The sequence below is a fragment of the Ascaphus truei genome, chromosome 1 (assembly GCF_040206685.1).
Source record: "Ascaphus truei isolate aAscTru1 chromosome 1, aAscTru1.hap1, whole genome shotgun sequence".
NCBI lineage: Eukaryota > Metazoa > Chordata > Amphibia > Anura > Ascaphidae > Ascaphus > Ascaphus truei.
In genome coordinates this window covers 538,137,592-538,155,000 of record NC_134483.1, presented here as the reverse complement: position 1 = coordinate 538,155,000, position 17,409 = coordinate 538,137,592, and the positions used below count along the sequence as shown (strand labels likewise).

The following is a 17,409-nucleotide window of genomic DNA, read 5'->3' as shown; positions in this document are numbered from 1 at the left end:
ATTGAAGCTAATGGCCAATAAAAAATAAAACGAGCCACGTTGACACTTTCGGCCAAAGTATCAGCCAGCACACATCAGCATGGAAGAGGCACGTTCTGCCGGACATCACCGGGGTGTAGGGCGTCAGCCTGGCCAGCAGGTGGCCACCACTGGCCTGACTGTCCCACGACCGGCTGCTCTTGTGCTCCCTGTGAAATATCTGGCGACCTTTGAAAATCCCGTGATTGCTCCGTCGCTGATGACGCAACGGTAGTGACTAGTGATTAGCTAATTTGCCGATCGATCCATTCTCCTGTAATCAATCGCGAAATTGGGGGGTTATTTAATTCTCTGTTAGGGCTGCACAAGAGTACCCAGGATGCAAAGTTCAGTGGGGAAGATCATATGACCAGACAGTTACTAGAGATAATTGGTGCACTGCTAGAGAGAGGGCAGGGCTCAAGAGCCAGAGTTTGTTTCAGAAGAGGTAGGGGATGTGACTTTGTAAATGGTTTCTATAGAAACAAAAATGCTTGTTACATTAGAATACATTAAAAATGTCATTCACTATGGGGTTTTTTTTTTTTTTTAATGCTACAAGTATTTTCTCATAGTACAGAACTGATTTATTTAAACAAACACACATGTAGGATATTACTTGGTCCGCAGCTTTACGAGACCGTCTAATTCTGCCTCTGCAAACCACTGTGATACTACAGAGAGAACCATACCAATGCCTCACCTTATATTTCTGGGGGTATAATCAATACAGAGTTCTGCAAACACGTTATATACACAATATATTGCCATTGGTGGTAACACTTGAAGCCGCCGACTTACCAGTGACGGTGTCCAGCTCGGCCAGTGACGGTGTGGGATCGAGCGGTACAGCAGATGGAATTACCGCTCCGGGCGGAGGAAAGTAAGATATCTGAAGGGTTAAAGTTGCCTGCAAGACAATACATAAAAGTGGCATGAAGCTGATGTGTCAGTAACCGCCGCGTTCTCCGCGCTCTCCCACAAACACGTGGCAGGAGATCCAAGCACTTCCTCTCCGGGAGTCATCAGCGCGCGGTCTGCACCATCGCCGCCCAATCACCCGCCATGAAAGTCAATGCCGCGGAGCGCAGTTACAGGGGCCGCGGAGCGCAGGTACAGGGGCCGCGGAGTGCAGGTACAGGGGCCGCGGAGCATAGATACAGGGGCCGCGTAGCGTAGATACAGGGGCTGCGGAGCGCAGATACAGGGGCCGCGGAGCGCAGGGACAGGGACCACGGAGCGCAGGTACAGGGGCCGCAGATACAGGGGCCGCGGAGCGCAGGGACCACGGAGCGCAGGTACAGGGGCCGCGGAGCGCAGGTACAGGGGCCGCGGAGCGCAGGTACAGGGGCCGCGGAGCGCAGGTACAGGGGCCGCGGAGCGCAGGTACAGGGACCACGGAGCGCAGGTACAGGGGCCGCGGAGCGCAGGTACAGGGGCCGCGGAGCGCAGATACAGGGGCCGCGGAGCGCAGGGACAGGGACCACGGAGCGCAGGTACAGGGGCCGCGGAGCGCAGGTACAGGGGCCGCGGAGCGCAGGTACAGCGGCCGCAGATACAGGGGCCGCGGAGCGCAGGTACAGGGGCCGCGGAGCGCAGGTACAGGGGCCGCGGAGCGCTGGTACAGGGGCCGTGGAGCGCTGGTACAGGGGCCGTGGAGCGCAGGTACAGGGGCCGCGAAGCGCAGGTACAGGGGCCGCGGAGCGCAGGTACAGGGACCGCGGAGCGCAGGTACAGGGGCCGCGGAGCGCAGATACAGGGGCCGCGGAACGCAGGTACAGCGGCTGCAGATACAGGGGCCGCGGAACGCAGGTACAGCGGCTGCAGATACAGGGGCCGCGGAACGCAGGTACAGCGGCTGCAGATACAGGGGCCGCGGAGTGCAGGTACAGGGGCCGCGGAGTGCAGGTACAGGGGCCGCGGAAAGCAGGTACAGCGGCCGCAGATACAGGGGCCGCGGAGCGCAGGTACAGGGGCCGCGGAGCGCTGGTACAGGGGCCGCGGAGCGCTGGTACAGGGGCCGCGGAGCGCTGGTACAGGGGCCGTGGAGCGCAGGTAAAGGGGCCGCGGAGCGCAGGTACAGGGACCGCGGAGCGCAGGTACAGGGGCCGCGGAGCGCAGATACAGGGGCCGCGGAACGCAGGTACAGCGGCTGCAGATACAGGGGCCGCGGAGCGCAGATACAGGGGCCGCGGAGTGCAGGTACAGGGGCCGCGGAGCGCAGATACAGGGGCCGCGGAGTGCAGGTACAGGGGCCGCGGAGCGCAGGTACAGGGGCCGCGGAGCGCAGGTACAGCGGCCGCAGATACAGGGGCCGCGGAGCGCAGATACAGGGGCCGCGGAGCGCTGGTACAGGGGCCGTGGAGCGCTGGTACAGGGGCCGCGGAGCGCAGGTACAGGGGCCGCGGAGCGCAGATACAGGGGCCGCGGAGCGCAGGTACAGGGGCCGCGGAGCGCAGGTACAGGGGCTGCAGATACAGGGGCCGCGGAGCGCAGATACAGGGGCCGCGGAGCGCAGATACAGGGGCCGCGGAGCACAGATACAGGGGCCGCGGCGCGCAGGTACAGGGACCGCGGAGCGCAGGTACAGGGGACGCGGAGCACAGACACGGGCCGCAGACACAAGGCCCGCGGATACAGGGGGTGCAGAGAGCATATACAGGGGCCGCGGAGCACAGATACAGGGGCCGCGGAGCGCAGATACAGGGGCCGCGGAGCGCAGATACAGGGGCCGCGGAGCGCAGGTACAGGGGCCGCGGAGCGCAGGTACAGGGGCCGCGGCGCGCAGGTACAGGGGCCGCGGAGCGCAGATACAGGGGCCACGGAGCGCAGATACAGGGGCCGCGGAGCACAGATACAGGGGCCGCGGAGCGTAGATACAGGGGCCGCGGAGCGCAGATACAGGGGCCGCGGAGCGCAGATACAGGGGCCGCGGAGCGTAGATACAGGGGCCGCGGAGCGCAGACACGGGCCGCAGACACAAGGCCCGCGGATACAGGGGGTGCAGAGAGCATATACAGGGGCCGCGGAGCGCAGATACAGGGGCCGCGGAGCGCAGATACAGGGGCCGCGGAGCGCAGATACAGGGGCCGCGGAGCGTAGATACAGGGGCCGCGGAGCGCAGATACAGGGGCCGCGGAGCGCAGATACAGAGGCCGCGGAGCGTAGATACAGGGGCCGCAGAGCGCAGATACAGGGGCCGCGGAGCGCAGATACAGGGGCCGCAGAGCCCAGATACAGGGGCCGCAGAGCGCAGATACAGGGGCCGCAGAGCGCAGATACAGGGGCCGCAGAGCGCAGATACAGGGGCCGCAGAGCGCAGATACAGGGGCCGCAGAGCGCAGGTACAGGGGCCGTAGATACAGGGGCCACAGAGTGCAGGTACAGGGGCCACGGATACAGGGGCCGCAGACACGGGCCACAGAGCGCAGATACAGGGGCCGCAGAGCGCAGGTACAGGGGCCGCAGAGCGCAGGTACAGGGGCCACAGAGCGCAGGTACAGGGGCCACAGAGCGCAGATACAGGGGCCGCAGATACAGGTGCCGCAGAGCGCAGGTACAGGGGCCGCAGAGCGCATATACAGGGGCCGTGGAGCACAGATACAGGGGCCGCGGAGCACAGATACACAGAGCGCAGATACAGGGGCCGCAGAGCGCAGATACAGGGACTGCAGAGCGCAGATACAGGGGCCGCGGAGCGCAGATACAGGGGCCGCAGAGCCCAGATACAGGGGCCGCAGAGCGCAGATACAGGGGCCGCGGAGCGCAGATACAGGGGCCGCGGAGCGCAGATACAGGGGCCGCAGAGCCCAGATACAGGGGCCGCAGAGCGCAGATACAGGGGCCGCGGAGCGCAGATACAGGGGCCGCGGAGCGCAGATACAGGGGCCGCAGAGCCCAGATACAGGGGCCGCAGAGCGCAGATACAGGGGCCGCGGAGCGTAGATACAGGGGCCGCGGAGCGCAGACACGGGCCGCAGACACAAGGCCCGCGGATACAGGGGGTGCAGAGAGCATATACAGGGGCCGCGGAGCGCAGATACAGGGGCCGCGGAGCGCAGATACAGGGGCCGCGGAGCGTAGATACAGGGGCCGCGGAGCGTAGATACAGGGGGTGCAGAGAGCATATACAGGGGCCGCGGAGCGCAGATACAGGGGCCGCGGAGCACAGATACAGGGGCCGCGGAGCGTAGATACAGGGGCCGCGGAGCGCAGATACAGGGGCCGCAGAGCGCAGATACAGGGGACGCGGAGCGCAGATACAGGGGCCGCAGAGCCCAGATACAGGGGCCGCAGAGCGCAGATACAGGGGCCGCGGAGCGCAGATACAGGGGCCGCGGAGCGCAGATACAGGGGCCGCGGAGCGCAGATACAGGGGCCGCGGAGCGCAGATACAGGGGCCGCAGAGCGCAGATACAGGGGCCGCGGAGTGCAGATACAGGGGCCGCAGAGCCCAGATACAGGGGCCGCAGAGCGCAGATACAGGGGCCGCGGAGCGCAGATACAGGGGCCGCGGAGCGCAGATACAGGGGCCGCGGAGCGCAGATACAGGGGCCGCGGAGCGTAGATACAGGGGCCGCGGAGCGCAGACACGGGCCGCAGACACAAGGCCCGCGGATACAGGGGGTGCAGAGAGCATATACAGGGGCCGCGGAGCGCAGATACAGGGGCCGCGGAGCGCAGATACAGGGGCCGCAGAGCCCAGATACAGGGGCCGCAGAGCGCAGATACAGGGGCCGCGGATACAGGGGGTGCAGAGCGCAGATACAGGGGCCGCAGAGCGCAGATACAGGGGCCGCGGAGCGCAGATACAGGGGCCGCAGAGCCCAGATACAGGGGCCGCAGAGCGCAGATACAGGGGCCGCGGAGCGCAGATACAGGGGCCGCGGAGCGCAGATACAGGGGCCGCGGAGCGCAGATACAGGGGCCGCAGAGCGCAGATACAGGGGCCGCAGAGCGCAGGTACAGGGGCCGCGGAGCGCAGATACAGGGGCCGCGGAGCGCAGATACAGGGGCCGCAGAGCCCAGATACAGGGGCCGCAGAGCGCAGATACAGGGGCCGCGGAGCGTAGATACAGGGGCCGCGGAGCGCAGACACGGGCCGCAGACACAAGGCCCGCGGATACAGGGGGTGCAGAGAGCATATACAGGGGCCGCGGAGCGCAGATACAGGGGCCGCGGAGCGCAGATACAGGGGCCGCGGAGCGTAGATACAGGGGCCGCGGAGCGTAGATACAGGGGGTGCAGAGAGCATATACAGGGGCCGCGGAGCGCAGATACAGGGGCCGCGGAGCACAGATACAGGGGCCGCGGAGCGTAGATACAGGGGCCGCGGAGCGCAGATACAGGGGCCGCAGAGCGCAGATACAGGGGCCGCGGAGCGCAGATACAGGGGCCGCAGAGCCCAGATACAGGGGCCGCAGAGCGCAGATACAGGGGCCGCGGAGCGCAGATACAGGGGCCGCGGAGCGCAGATACAGGGGCCGCGGAGCGCAGATACAGGGGCCGCGGAGCGCAGATACAGGGGCCGCAGAGCGCAGATACAGGGGCCGCGGAGTGCAGATACAGGGGCCGCAGAGCCCAGATACAGGGGCCGCAGAGCGCAGATACAGGGGCCGCGGAGCGCAGATACAGGGGCCGCGGAGCGCAGATACAGGGGCCGCGGAGCGCAGATACAGGGGCCGCGGAGCGTAGATACAGGGGCCGCGGAGCGCAGACACGGGCCGCAGACACAAGGCCCGCGGATACAGGGGGTGCAGAGAGCATATACAGGGGCCGCGGAGCGCAGATACAGGGGCCGCGGAGCGCAGATACAGGGGCCGCGGAGCGCAGATACAGGGGCCGCAGAGCCCAGATACAGGGGCCGCAGAGCGCAGATACAGGGGCCGCGGATACAGGGGGTGCAGAGCGCAGATACAGGGGCCGCAGAGCGCAGATACAGGGGCCGCGGAGCGCAGATACAGGGGCCGCAGAGCCCAGATACAGGGGCCGCAGAGCGCAGATACAGGGGCCGCGGAGCGCAGATACAGGGGCCGCGGAGCGCAGATACAGGGGCCGCGGAGCGCAGATACAGGGGCCGCAGAGCGCAGATACAGGGGCCGCAGAGCGCAGGTACAGGGGCCGCGGAGCGCAGATACAGGGGCCGCAGAGCGCAGATACAGGGGCCGCGGAGCGCAGATACAGGGGCCGCAGAGCCCAGATACAGGGGCCGCAGAGCGCAGATACAGGGGCCGCGGATACAGGGGCCGCGGAGCGCAGATACAGGGGCCGCGGAGCGCAGATACAGGGGCCGCGGAGCGCAGATACAGGGGCCGCGGAGCGCAGATACAGGGGCCGCGGAGCGCAGATACAGGGGCCGCAGAGCGCAGATACAGGGGCCGCGGAGCGCAGATACAGGGGCCGCGGAGCGCAGATACAGGGGCCGCGGAGCGCAGATACAGGGGCCGCGGAGCGTAGATACAGGGGCCGCAGAGCCCAGATACAGGGGCCGCAGAGCGCAGATACAGGGGCCGCAGAGCGCAGGTACAGGGGCCGTAGATACAGGGGCCACAGAGTGCAGGTACAGGGGCCACGGATACAGGGGCCGCAGACACGGGCCACAGAGCGCAGATACAGGGGCCGCAGAGTGCAGGTACAGGGGCCACGGAGCACAAATACAGGGGCCACAGAGCGCAGGTACAGGGGCCGCAGAGCGCAGGTACAGGGGCCACAGAGCGCAGGTACAGGGGCCACAGAGCGCAGATACAGGGGCCGCAGATACAGGTGCCGCAGAGCGCAGGTACAGGGGCCGCAGAGCGCATATACAGGGGCCGCGGAGCACAGATACACAGAGCGCAGATACAGGGGCCGCAGAGCGCAAGTACAGGAGCCGCGGATACAGGGGCCACAGAGAACAGATACAGGGGCCGCGGAGCGCAGATACAGGGACTGCAGAGCGCAGATACAGGGGCCGCGGAGCGCAGGTACAGGGGCCGCGGAGCGCAGATACAGGGGCCGCGGAGCGCAGATACAGGGGCCACGGAGCGCAGATACAGGGGCCGCGGAGCGCAGATACAGGGGCCGCGGAGCGCAGATACAGGGGCCGCGGAGCGCAGATACAGGGGCCCGGAGCGCAGATACAGGGGCCCGGAGCGCAGATACAGGGGCCCGGAGCGCAGATACAGGGGCCACAGATACAGGGGCCACAGAGCACAGATACAGGTGCCGCAGAGCACAGATACAGGGGCCACAGAGCGCAGATACAGGGGCCACAGAGCGCAGATACATGGAGCCACAGAGCGTAGATACAGGGGCCGCGGAGCGCAGATAAAGGGGCCGCAGATACAGGGGCCGCGGAGCGCAGATACAAGGGCTGTGGAGAGCTGATACAGGGGCCGCAGAGCGCAGATACAGGGGCCGCAGATACAGGGGCCCGGAGCGCAGGTACAGAGGTCACGGAGCGCAGATATAGGGGCCGCAGAGCGCAGATACAGGGGCCGAAGATACAGGGGCCGCAGATACAGGGGCCGCAGAGCTCAGATACAGGGGCCGCGGATACAAGGGCCGCAGGTACAGGGGCTGTGGAGCGCAGATACAGGGGCTGTGGAGAGCAGATACAGGGGCCGCGGATACAGGTGCTGCAGATACAGGGGCCGTGGAGCGCAGATACAGGGGCCACAGAGAGCGGATACAGGGGCCGCAGGTACAGGGCCCGCAGGTACAGGGGCCGCAGGTACAGGGGCCGCAGTTACAGGGGCCGCAGGTACAGGGGCCGCAGGTACAGGGGCCGCGGAGCACAGACACAGGGGCCGCGGAGCGCAGACACAGGGGCCGCAGAGCGCAGACACAGGGCCCGCGGAGCGCAGATACAGGGGCCGCAGAGCGCAGACACAGGGGCCGTGGAGCGCAGTCACCGGGGCCGCGGAGTGCAGACACAGGGGCCACGGAGCACAGACACAGGGGTCGCAGAGCTCAGACACAGGGGCCGCGGAGCTCAGACACAGGGGTCTCGGAGCGCAGGTACCGCGTGTGCATTGGGCAAGTGTGAAAGGGGGCGGGACAACCGCGCTATTGCAGCCGCTGACGCGTGCGAGCACAATAATGCCTGCTACATCTGTGTATCCGTGAACATTATTAGAAGTAAGTAAAATGTGCAAGGACAATGCATTGCGAGCTCTCTGGCAGTGAAAGGGTGGACAGCCTGCTCCCCTTTACCAGAGGGAGAGACGCACCAAGGTGTGAAACCATCAACCGTGCTTTACCTGTTACTCATTTAACGCCTGCTCACACCTGCCCCGTGTCCGGGAATCTCTCCCGAATCTTTTAAAGGTAAGAAAGAGGCTCTTTGTAGCCACGTTCCCAAGCCACGGTATCCGTCATTAATGTACTGAGGTCTCGCGGCGCTCACCCAACCCGCTACTCCGCAGAGGTAAGGGGGGATCCAGCGCGGACAAACCGCGCCAAGTCTACATGCGCTCACACAAAGGCATCTACGCACTGCTGCAGGGGTGGGCCACTCCTGTCCTCAAGGGCCACCAACAGGTCAGGTTTACAGGATATCCCTGCTTCAGCACAGGAGGCTCAATCAGTGGCTCAGTCAAAGACTGATTGAGCCACCTGTGCTGAAGCTGGTACTGATTGAGCCATCTGTGCTGAAGCAGAGATATCCAGAAAACCTGACCTGTTGGTGGCCCTGAGGACTGAAGTTTGTCGCTCCTGTACTACTGCATCTGGTCGTACAGTATCAGAGCTGGCCGTACTGTATCAGAGCTGGTCGTACAGTATCAGAGCTGGCCGTACAGTATCAGAGCTGGCCGTACAGTATCAGAGCTGGCCGTACAGTATCAGAGCTGGCCGTACAGTATCAGAGCTGGTCGTACAGTATCAGAGCTGGTCGTACAGTATCAGAGCTGGCCGTACAGTATCAGAGCTGGCCATACAGTATCAGAGCTGGCCGTACAGAATCAGAGCTGGTCGTACAGTATCAGAGCTGGTCGGGTCGTACAGTATCAGAGCTGGTCGTACAGTATCAGAGCTGGCTGTAAAGTATCAGAGCTGGTCGTACAGTATCATAGCTGGTCGAACAGTATCAGAGCTGGTCGTACAGTATGAGAGCTGGTCGTACAGTATCAGAGCTGGTCGTACAGTATCAGAGCTGGTCGGGTCATACAGTATCAGAGCTGGTCGGGTCGTACAGTATCAGAGCTGGTCGTACAGTATCAGAGCTGGTCGTACAGTATCAGAGCTGGTCGGGTCGTACAGTATCAGAGCTGGTCGTACAGTATCAGAACTATCGTACAGTATCGGAGCTGGTCGTACAGTATCAGAGCTGGTCGTACAGTATCAGAACTGGTCGTACAGTATCAGAGCTGGTCGTACAGTATCAGAGCTCCTCGTACAGTATCAGAGCTGGTCGTACAGTATCAGAGCTCCTCGTACAGTATCAGAGCTGGTCGTACAGTATCGGAGCTGGTCGTACAGTATCAGAGCTGGCCGTACAGTATCGGAGCTGGCTGTACAGTATCGGAGCTGGTCGTGCAGTATCGGAGCTGGCCGTACAGTATCAGAGCTGGCCGTACAGTATCAGAGCTGGCCGTACAGTATCAGAGCTGGCCGTACAGTATCAGAGCTGGCCGTACAGTATCAGAGCTGGTCGTACAGTATCAGAGCTGGCCGTACAGTATCAGAGCTGGCCGTACAGTATCAGAGCTGGTCGTACAGTATCAGAGCTGGCCGTACAGTATCAGAGCTGGCCGCACACTATCAGAGCTGGTCGTACAGTATCAGAGCTGGTCGTACAGTATCAGAGCTGGTCGTACAGTATCAGAGCTGATCATACAGTATCAGAGCTGGCCGTGCAGTATCAGAGCTGGTCGGGTCGTACAGTATCAGAGCTGGCCGTACAGTATCAGAGCTGGCCGTGCAGTATCAGAGCTGGTCGGGTCGTACAGTATCAGAGCTGGTCATACAGTATCAGAGCTCCTCGTACAGTATCGGAGCTGGCCGTACAGTATCGCAACTGGCTGTACAGTATCGGAGCTGATCGTACAGTATCAGAGCTGGTCGTACAGTATCAGAGCTGGTCGAACAGTATCAGAGCTGGTCGTACAGAATCAGAGCTGGCCGTACAGAATCAGAGCTGGTCGTACAGTATCAGAGCTGGTCGTACAGTATCAGAGCTGGCCGTACAGTATCAGAGCTGGCCGTACAGTATCAGAGCTGGTCGTACAGTATCAGAGCTGGCCGTACAGTATCAGAGCTGGCCGCACACTATCAGAGCTGGTCGTACAGTATCAGAGCTGGTTGGGTCGTACAGTATCAGAGCTGGTCGTACAGTATCAGAGCTGGTCGTACAGTATCAGAGCTGATCATACAGTATCAGAGCTGGCCGTGCAGTATCAGAGCTGGTCGGGTCGTACAGTATCAGAGCTGGCCGTACAGTATCAGAGCTGGCCGTGCAGTATCAGAGCTGGTCGGGTCGTACAGTATCAGAGCTGGTCATACAGTATCAGAGCTCCTCGTACAGTATCGGAGCTGGCCGTACAGTATCGCAACTGGCTGTACAGTATCGGAGCTGATCGTACAGTATCAGAGCTAGTCGTACAGTATCAGAGCTGGCCGTACAGTATCAGAGCTGGCCGTACAGAATCAGAGCTGGTCGTACAGTATCAGAGCTGGCCGTACAGTATCGCAACTGGCCGTACAGTATCGGAGCTGATCGTACAGTATCAGAGCTGGTCGTACAGTATCAGAGCTGGTCGTACAGTATCAGAGCTGGTCGTACAGTATCAGAGCTGGCCTTACAGAATCAGAGCTGGCCGTACAGTATCAGAGCTGGTCGTACAGTATCAGAGCTGGCCATGCAGTATCAGAGCTGGTCGTACAGTATCAGAGCTGGCCGTACAGTATCAGAGCTGGCCGTACAGTATCAGAGCTGGCCGTACAGTATCAGAGCTGGCCGTGCCGTATCAGAGCTGGTCGTACAGTATCAGAGCTGGCCGTACAGTATCAGAGCTGGCCGTGCAGTATCAGAGCTGGTCGTACAGTATCAGAGCTGTTCGTACAGTATCAGAGTTGGTCGTACAGTATCAGAGCTGGCCGTGCAGTATCAGAGCTGGTCGTACAGTATCAGAGCTGTTCGTACAGTATCAGAGTTGGTCGTACAGTATCAGAGTTGGTCGTACAGTATCAGAGCTGGTCGTACAGTATCAGAGCTGGTCGAACAGTATCGGAGCTGGCCGTACAGTATCAGAGCTGGCCGTACAGTATCAGAGCTGGCCGTACAGTATCAGAGCTGGCCGTACAGTATCAGAGCTGGCCGTACAGTATCAGAGCTGGCCGTACAGAATCAGAGCTGGTCGTACAGTATCAGAGCTGGTCGTACAGTATCAGAACTGGTCGTACAGTATCAGAACTGGTCGTACAGTATCAGAGCTGGCCGTACAGTATCAGAGCTGTTCGTACAGTATCAGAGCTGGTCGTACAGTATCAGAGCTGGTCGTACAGTATCAGAGCTGTTCATACAGTATCAGAGCTGGTCGTACAGTATCAGAGCTGGTCGTACAGTATCAGAGTTGGTCGTACAGTATCAGAGCTGGTCGTACAGTATCAGAGCTGGTCGTACAGTATCAGAGCTGGTTCTACAGTATCAGAGCTGGTCGTACAGTATCAGAGCTGGTCGTACAGTATCAGAGCTGTTCGTACAGTATCAGAGCTGGCCGTACAGTATCAGAGCTGGTCGTACAGTATCAGAGCTGGCCGTACAGTATCAGAGCTGGCCGTACAGTATCAGAGCTGGTCGGGTCGTACAGTATCAGAGCTGTCATACAGTATCAGAGCTGGTCGTACAGTATCAGAGCTGGTCGTACAGTATCAGAGCTGGCCGTACAGTATCAGAGCTGGTCGTACAGTATCAGAGCTGGCCGTACAGTATCAGAGCTGGTCGTACAGTATCAGAGCTGGTCGTACAGTATCAGAGCTGGTCGTACAGTATCAGAGCTGGTCGTACAGTATCAGAGCTGGTCGTACAGTATCAGAGCTGGTCGTACAGTATCAGAGCTGGTCGTACAGTATCAGAGCTGGTCGTACAGTATCAGAGCTGGTCGTACAGTATCAGAGCTGGTCGTACAGTATCAGAGCTGGCCGTGCAGTATCAGAGCTAGTAGTACAGTATCAGAGCTGGTCGGGTCGTACAGTATCATAGCTGGTCGTACAGTATCAGAGCTGGTCGTACAGTATCAGAGCTGGTCGTACAGTATCAGAGCTGGTCGTACAGTATCAGAGCTAGTCGTACAGTATCAGAGCTGGCCGTACAGTATCAGAGCTGGCCGTACAGTATCAGAGCTGGTCGTACAGTATCAGAGCTGGCCGTACAGTATCAGAGCTGGCCGTACAGTATCAGAGCTGGTCGTACAGTATCAGAGCTGGTCGTACAGTATCAGAGCTGGTCGTACAGTATCAGAGCTAGTCGTACAGTATCAGAGCTGGCCGTACAGTATCAGAGCTGGCCGTACAGTATCAGAGCTGGTCGTACAGTATCAGAGCTGGCCGTACAGTATCAGAGCTGGTCGTGCAGTATCAGAGCTGGTCGTGCACCGGATGACCTTGTTTGAGGTCTTGGCATTCACCACGAGAAAATCGGGATCTCCAGGGAACTTCTGCAGCCGCCAGGACGCTTGCTCTGGCTGGCAAGAGTGAAACGGCAAGCGGCCGGACAGTAATACCCACGTGGAATAACTATCCGCCCGATGCCAAGAAACACTTTGCAAGAGCCCCCCCCCCGAGGCTCTGCACACACGGCAAAGTACAATTTGTGTTTGCCGTGTTATTCTTCTCTCTCTCTGAAGTTTCTCCAACTCTCAGCCTGATTTTCTCCAAATCTCCCTGAACCGCAGAACTTTAAAGCAGGGGCCTGACGGGAGGCTGCGTTCCAGTCTGGAACACTGTATAAGGGGAGTTATTCTATAAGCTCCGAAGCGACTGATCGCAATGCATCTGGCTGCTCCGGAGACTATGCAATAAGCCCCAGTGTGTGGTCTAAAAATACAAGTAACTTACAACAGGGCTGGTCAACTCCAGTCCTCAAGCCCTCCCAACAGGTCCAGGTTTCAGGATATCCCAGCTTCAGCAGAGGAGACTCAATCAGTCCCTGCTTAGACTGAGCCTCTGAGCAACCTGTGCTGAAGCTGGGATTTCTTTAGTTGTTTAGTTTAGTTGTTGTTTTTTCGCACATCATTATTATGTGAATATATCTCACAGAGAGTTGAATACATCAGCTGGTGTTCATTTAATAATGAGTATCTCTCTCTCCAGCAATGTGTTGCTAGCCCACTTGGCAATGAAAGGTTAAATAGCCTCCTGTTCTGTGTCATTTTGCCATGCATGTCCGTCTCCTATCCCCCCCCAGTACAACCCAGTCATCAGGTCAACGTCTGCTTGCTGACTCAGAGCCATCACATTCCATTGCCAGAAATGGAAATCCTGCATGACTCAAAGTACAGTATGATGCTACACAGCTGCTCCACCGGGACCCCCTCATTCTCTACGGTTCACATTCGCATTTGTAATCATCTGCAAGAAGAACTTCTGTGTCAGCGAGATCCACATTTGCCAGGCAGCATCTTCTCCGATCCTGGTCGGTTGTCTGCGACATCTGATTTCTAAGTGATGATTGTGTATCATCAGTGTGGTGAGACCCAGGTTCCTCTCCAAATATATACAATGGACATTTGATTATTAATGGACATAACGTCAGCCAATGATAACAGCTGTGGGGGAGGTGGGACTAAGAGCGAGAGGAGCCTTTAAAGAGAGTTGGGGGTCGGCCATGATGAGGGCAGATCTGCGTGCACCTGAGTGCTATCACGTTCATCCGAGGATTGCAGAGTGATCACGAGTGCACGTAGTAGTAGGAGTAGCAGATTCCAGTCAGGACATGAGAGAGTGAGCACCGTTGGGGGTGGGATACTCTCAATGGATATAACACACAGCGGTACCGATGCACCCTTTTTGAAGTAGAGGCCTGCAACATGTTAGTAGACAAAGAGCTCCCACAGTGTCCAGCACCATCACAAAGCCAATATACCCAGGATTGGGTGGCTCACTTACTACGGAGAGGGAGTGGCTCAGTGGGTAAAGACACTGACTGGCACTGAGAGTTTGAAGCAGGTATAGCCTGGTTCAATTCCCGGTGTCGGCTCCTTGTGACCTTGAGCAAGTCACTATCTCCCTGTGCCTCAGGTACCAAAAACATAGATTGTAAGCTCCACGGGGCAGAGACCTGTGCCTGCAAAATGTCTCTGTAAAGCGCTATGTAAAACTAGCAGTGCTATACAAGAACATATTATTATTATTACTGACACTGACACACCTGCACAACGTTATTGGGTGTTACATGTGTATGCTGTATGTGGTGTTCCCCTGGTGAGGATCACAGGTTGTCCGTACTAGTTGAAATACAGTAAAGCCATTGTATCACCTTTATACCGTGTCTTTATTTCCCCACTGTCTGACCGTAGGCCACAAGTGGCCCACTAAGTATCAATCGAGACTCTGGCCCCTGACTCAGCAATCGTTATAATTCTGAGAGCTAAAGAGGAGGGGCTACATTTGTATAACAGGATATACAAAATATGAGTCATATATCATTGGGCCTATGTACATGTAATGCAAAAATTACAAATATTTATTCAGAAGGTGATGCAAAAAAAATGACATTTCGACCCACAAGGTTCACTCCCAAGCCATAGAATGGAGCTTTTTAAAATCATCACGCGTGTTGCACCATACTGCAGCCACGCTTGTCACTCGTGAGGGCCTCTTCCTGCAGTTCTGGCTGCGTTTCTCCCCTCACTTTTATTTTTTTAGCGCTCAGTATCCTGGAACAATAGGGCCAGGAACCTCTTTGTCAACATGCTCCTGGCATTAGCAAGATTGGCTATATACAGGACCAGGAAGCGGCACTTGGCTGGGGAGAATCCCCTTGAATGTGAGGCTGTGCTCTGGTGCGCTCCCATATCCGGGCAGAGTTCACCCACGCTCTGGCCGCTGGGCAGGTATCAGAATTCACCTCCCAGTGGGCATTAAGTGGGGTGCTCTTCTCTGTATCCCCCCCCCCCCCATCTGTTTTATTTTGATTTACACCTCCACTTTTATTGCACTTTATTTTTAGTTTAGTTACTAGGTGCACTAGTTTTTTTTTTAATTTGTACCCAGTTTTAAACCTTGTCTTCTTTGGTTGTGTGACAGATATGAGGGAACAGTAGCGAAAAGAGGATATTACGGCCCTAAATTAGTGCAGGGTTTCTGCTCCACTCCACGGTTTGGAGATTTACCAAGGGTAATCCAGACCGGGACTTCTAGCTCTCCCAGGGCTGGAGCAGTTGATTGAGCAGGGAGATGATTAAAAGGTTGCTCTAGAGTTAAACAGAGCAAGACAGAGCTGTTTTACTCTCAAGAGAAGTGTGTGCTGAAAAGCTGTGTTACGCTGAGGAAAAGCAAATACTTTTGTTTTGTTTGTTTGATTTACTCCTGTTATCTGCTGTAGCATGTTATATGGCAAAATAAACAGGCCAAAGCTTTTCACCTCTGTGTCAGAAGACTGTCTCCTCTACCTGGAAGGCTGTGTGAAAGTGCTGATCCCTGGACAAAAGGTACAGAGCAAGTGGGTACTTTGTCACAGTTGGTCTTCTGACCATGCAGCAGTTGTATTAACTGATTGGCTCCATTAAAGGTTTTTCAAATTGGAATTGACGTGCAAGTGGACTAACCAAAGTACCACCATCTAAAACCAGTCATATGCGCACTTATTGGGTCAGACTCACTGATTTTTAGTAGAAGCTAATAACCAAGATGCTAATGGCCAACACTCCTAGAGACAACGATTTTGGACCTCTCTGTAAAATATGGACTGCTCGGAGTTGGTTGGTAGGTGTGAATTAGTTCTCTGAAGCTTATTCTTGGGAGAGGACGGAAGTCCGAACCAATTACTGGTCCACTTTAATCATGACAAATGCTTAGCTTCAGGGCCAATGCAGTCCATCTTCACATACAGTACTGCACCCTGATGATATCAGCGCTTCTGAAGGCGGTTTTGTGCAGACTGAGTGTGGTGAAGTGATCTTGTGCATGAAATTGATGCAAATACATATGCTATTATTTATAGTCATTTAGGCAACTTGCAAAGTTTTATTCTGCCCCAGAATGTAAAAGAGGGATTTACTTAAATAGAAAGCTTGTCCCTTCCTATTTTACAGCATTGTCAGGGAGTATACAAGAGGTTAGAAAAAACCCTCTCACTTTAGCAGACCAAAAGAACCACACCCCAGCTGGCAGGTCTGCTAGCTGATTGGAAAGGGGAGGTTTAAAAGGCAGACAGCAGATTTCTTCCAGGCTGTCATTCTGCCTCTCAACCTGTGAGGAAACAGGTTGCAGAGAGCCTGACTGAGGGGAGAGCCTGGCTGAGGGGAGAGCCTGGCTGAGGGGAGAGCCTGGCTGAGGGGAGAGCCTGGCTGAGGGGAGAGCCTGGCTGAGGGGAGAGCCTGGCTGAGGGGAGAGCCTGGCTGTGGGGAGAGCCTGGCTGTGGGGAGAGCCTGGCTGTGGGGAGAGCCTGAACTTCCTTTTGTGTACCTGGAACTAAGGACTATTGTTTTTGTTGCAGACTTATGCCATTTACTTTCATTGCTTTATTTTCTGTGCAACTACAACCTGTTTCCCTGGTAAGGGAAATAAATCCATTTTCTTCGCAAGAAAGTAGTGTGTAAGCTCTTCTCTGACCATACCGACAAGGCCGCTCCGTCACAAGAATTAACATAGTTTAGATATATTTCTAAAATGCATTCCAAAGAGTGTTCCCCCAAAGTTTAAAAAAGGTCAATCTTTTATTACATCCGACACAGAACCGCGGCCTTTTTCGGACACTTTGACTACTGGTGTTTTTTTCAGCGGTTACACAGTATATAATATTATATTGATTGTCACTATATCATTCTAAGAAGTAGCAACACGCCAGTGACTACGTTCAAAGAGACACTGTTGATGGTATAAGTGTAAAGCATTACCCCATCATCTCTTAGAATACAGTGCTTCCACTGCAGCCAGGGATTCTGGGTAATGACCTGCATATGAGCGCGCACAGTGTGCTACCCTTTAGTTCTTGTCCATGGTATAAGAAAGCCCTCAGCACCAACACAAGCATCTTTTTTACATTTTTGTTTCACTCACCCCCGTGTTCTGCCTCTTGGTGTCCAGAAGTGGGGCGCTGAGGGTGGCTGTCAGGTTGGGAGGTGTAAGAAGATCCAGCAGGAGAATTTTGGCCATGCCCAGAAACCTATGGGAAGAAAAGAGAGGTTAGGAGTTGACTCTCTCTGACAGGGGGGGTCAACACCAGTCCTCAAAGGCCACCAACAGGTCAGG

General features: G+C 57.3%; 1 protein-coding gene across 16 annotated transcripts in view; it reads right to left on the bottom strand.

Annotated features, from left to right (window-relative positions):
* DYSF (dysferlin) overlaps positions 1 to 17,409 on the bottom strand; it is a 406,918-nt gene that overhangs the window by 298,593 nt on the left and 90,916 nt on the right. For all 16 annotated transcript variants that reach the window (XM_075573113.1, XM_075573169.1, XM_075573215.1 and 13 more), the window contains exons 4-5: positions 17,218 to 17,323; positions 820 to 928 (exon numbers count right to left, since the gene is read on the bottom strand). In XM_075573113.1, coding sequence (XP_075429228.1) covers positions 820 to 928; positions 17,218 to 17,323 — 215 coding nt within the window. The remainder of the gene's footprint in view (positions 1 to 819; positions 929 to 17,217; positions 17,324 to 17,409) is intronic.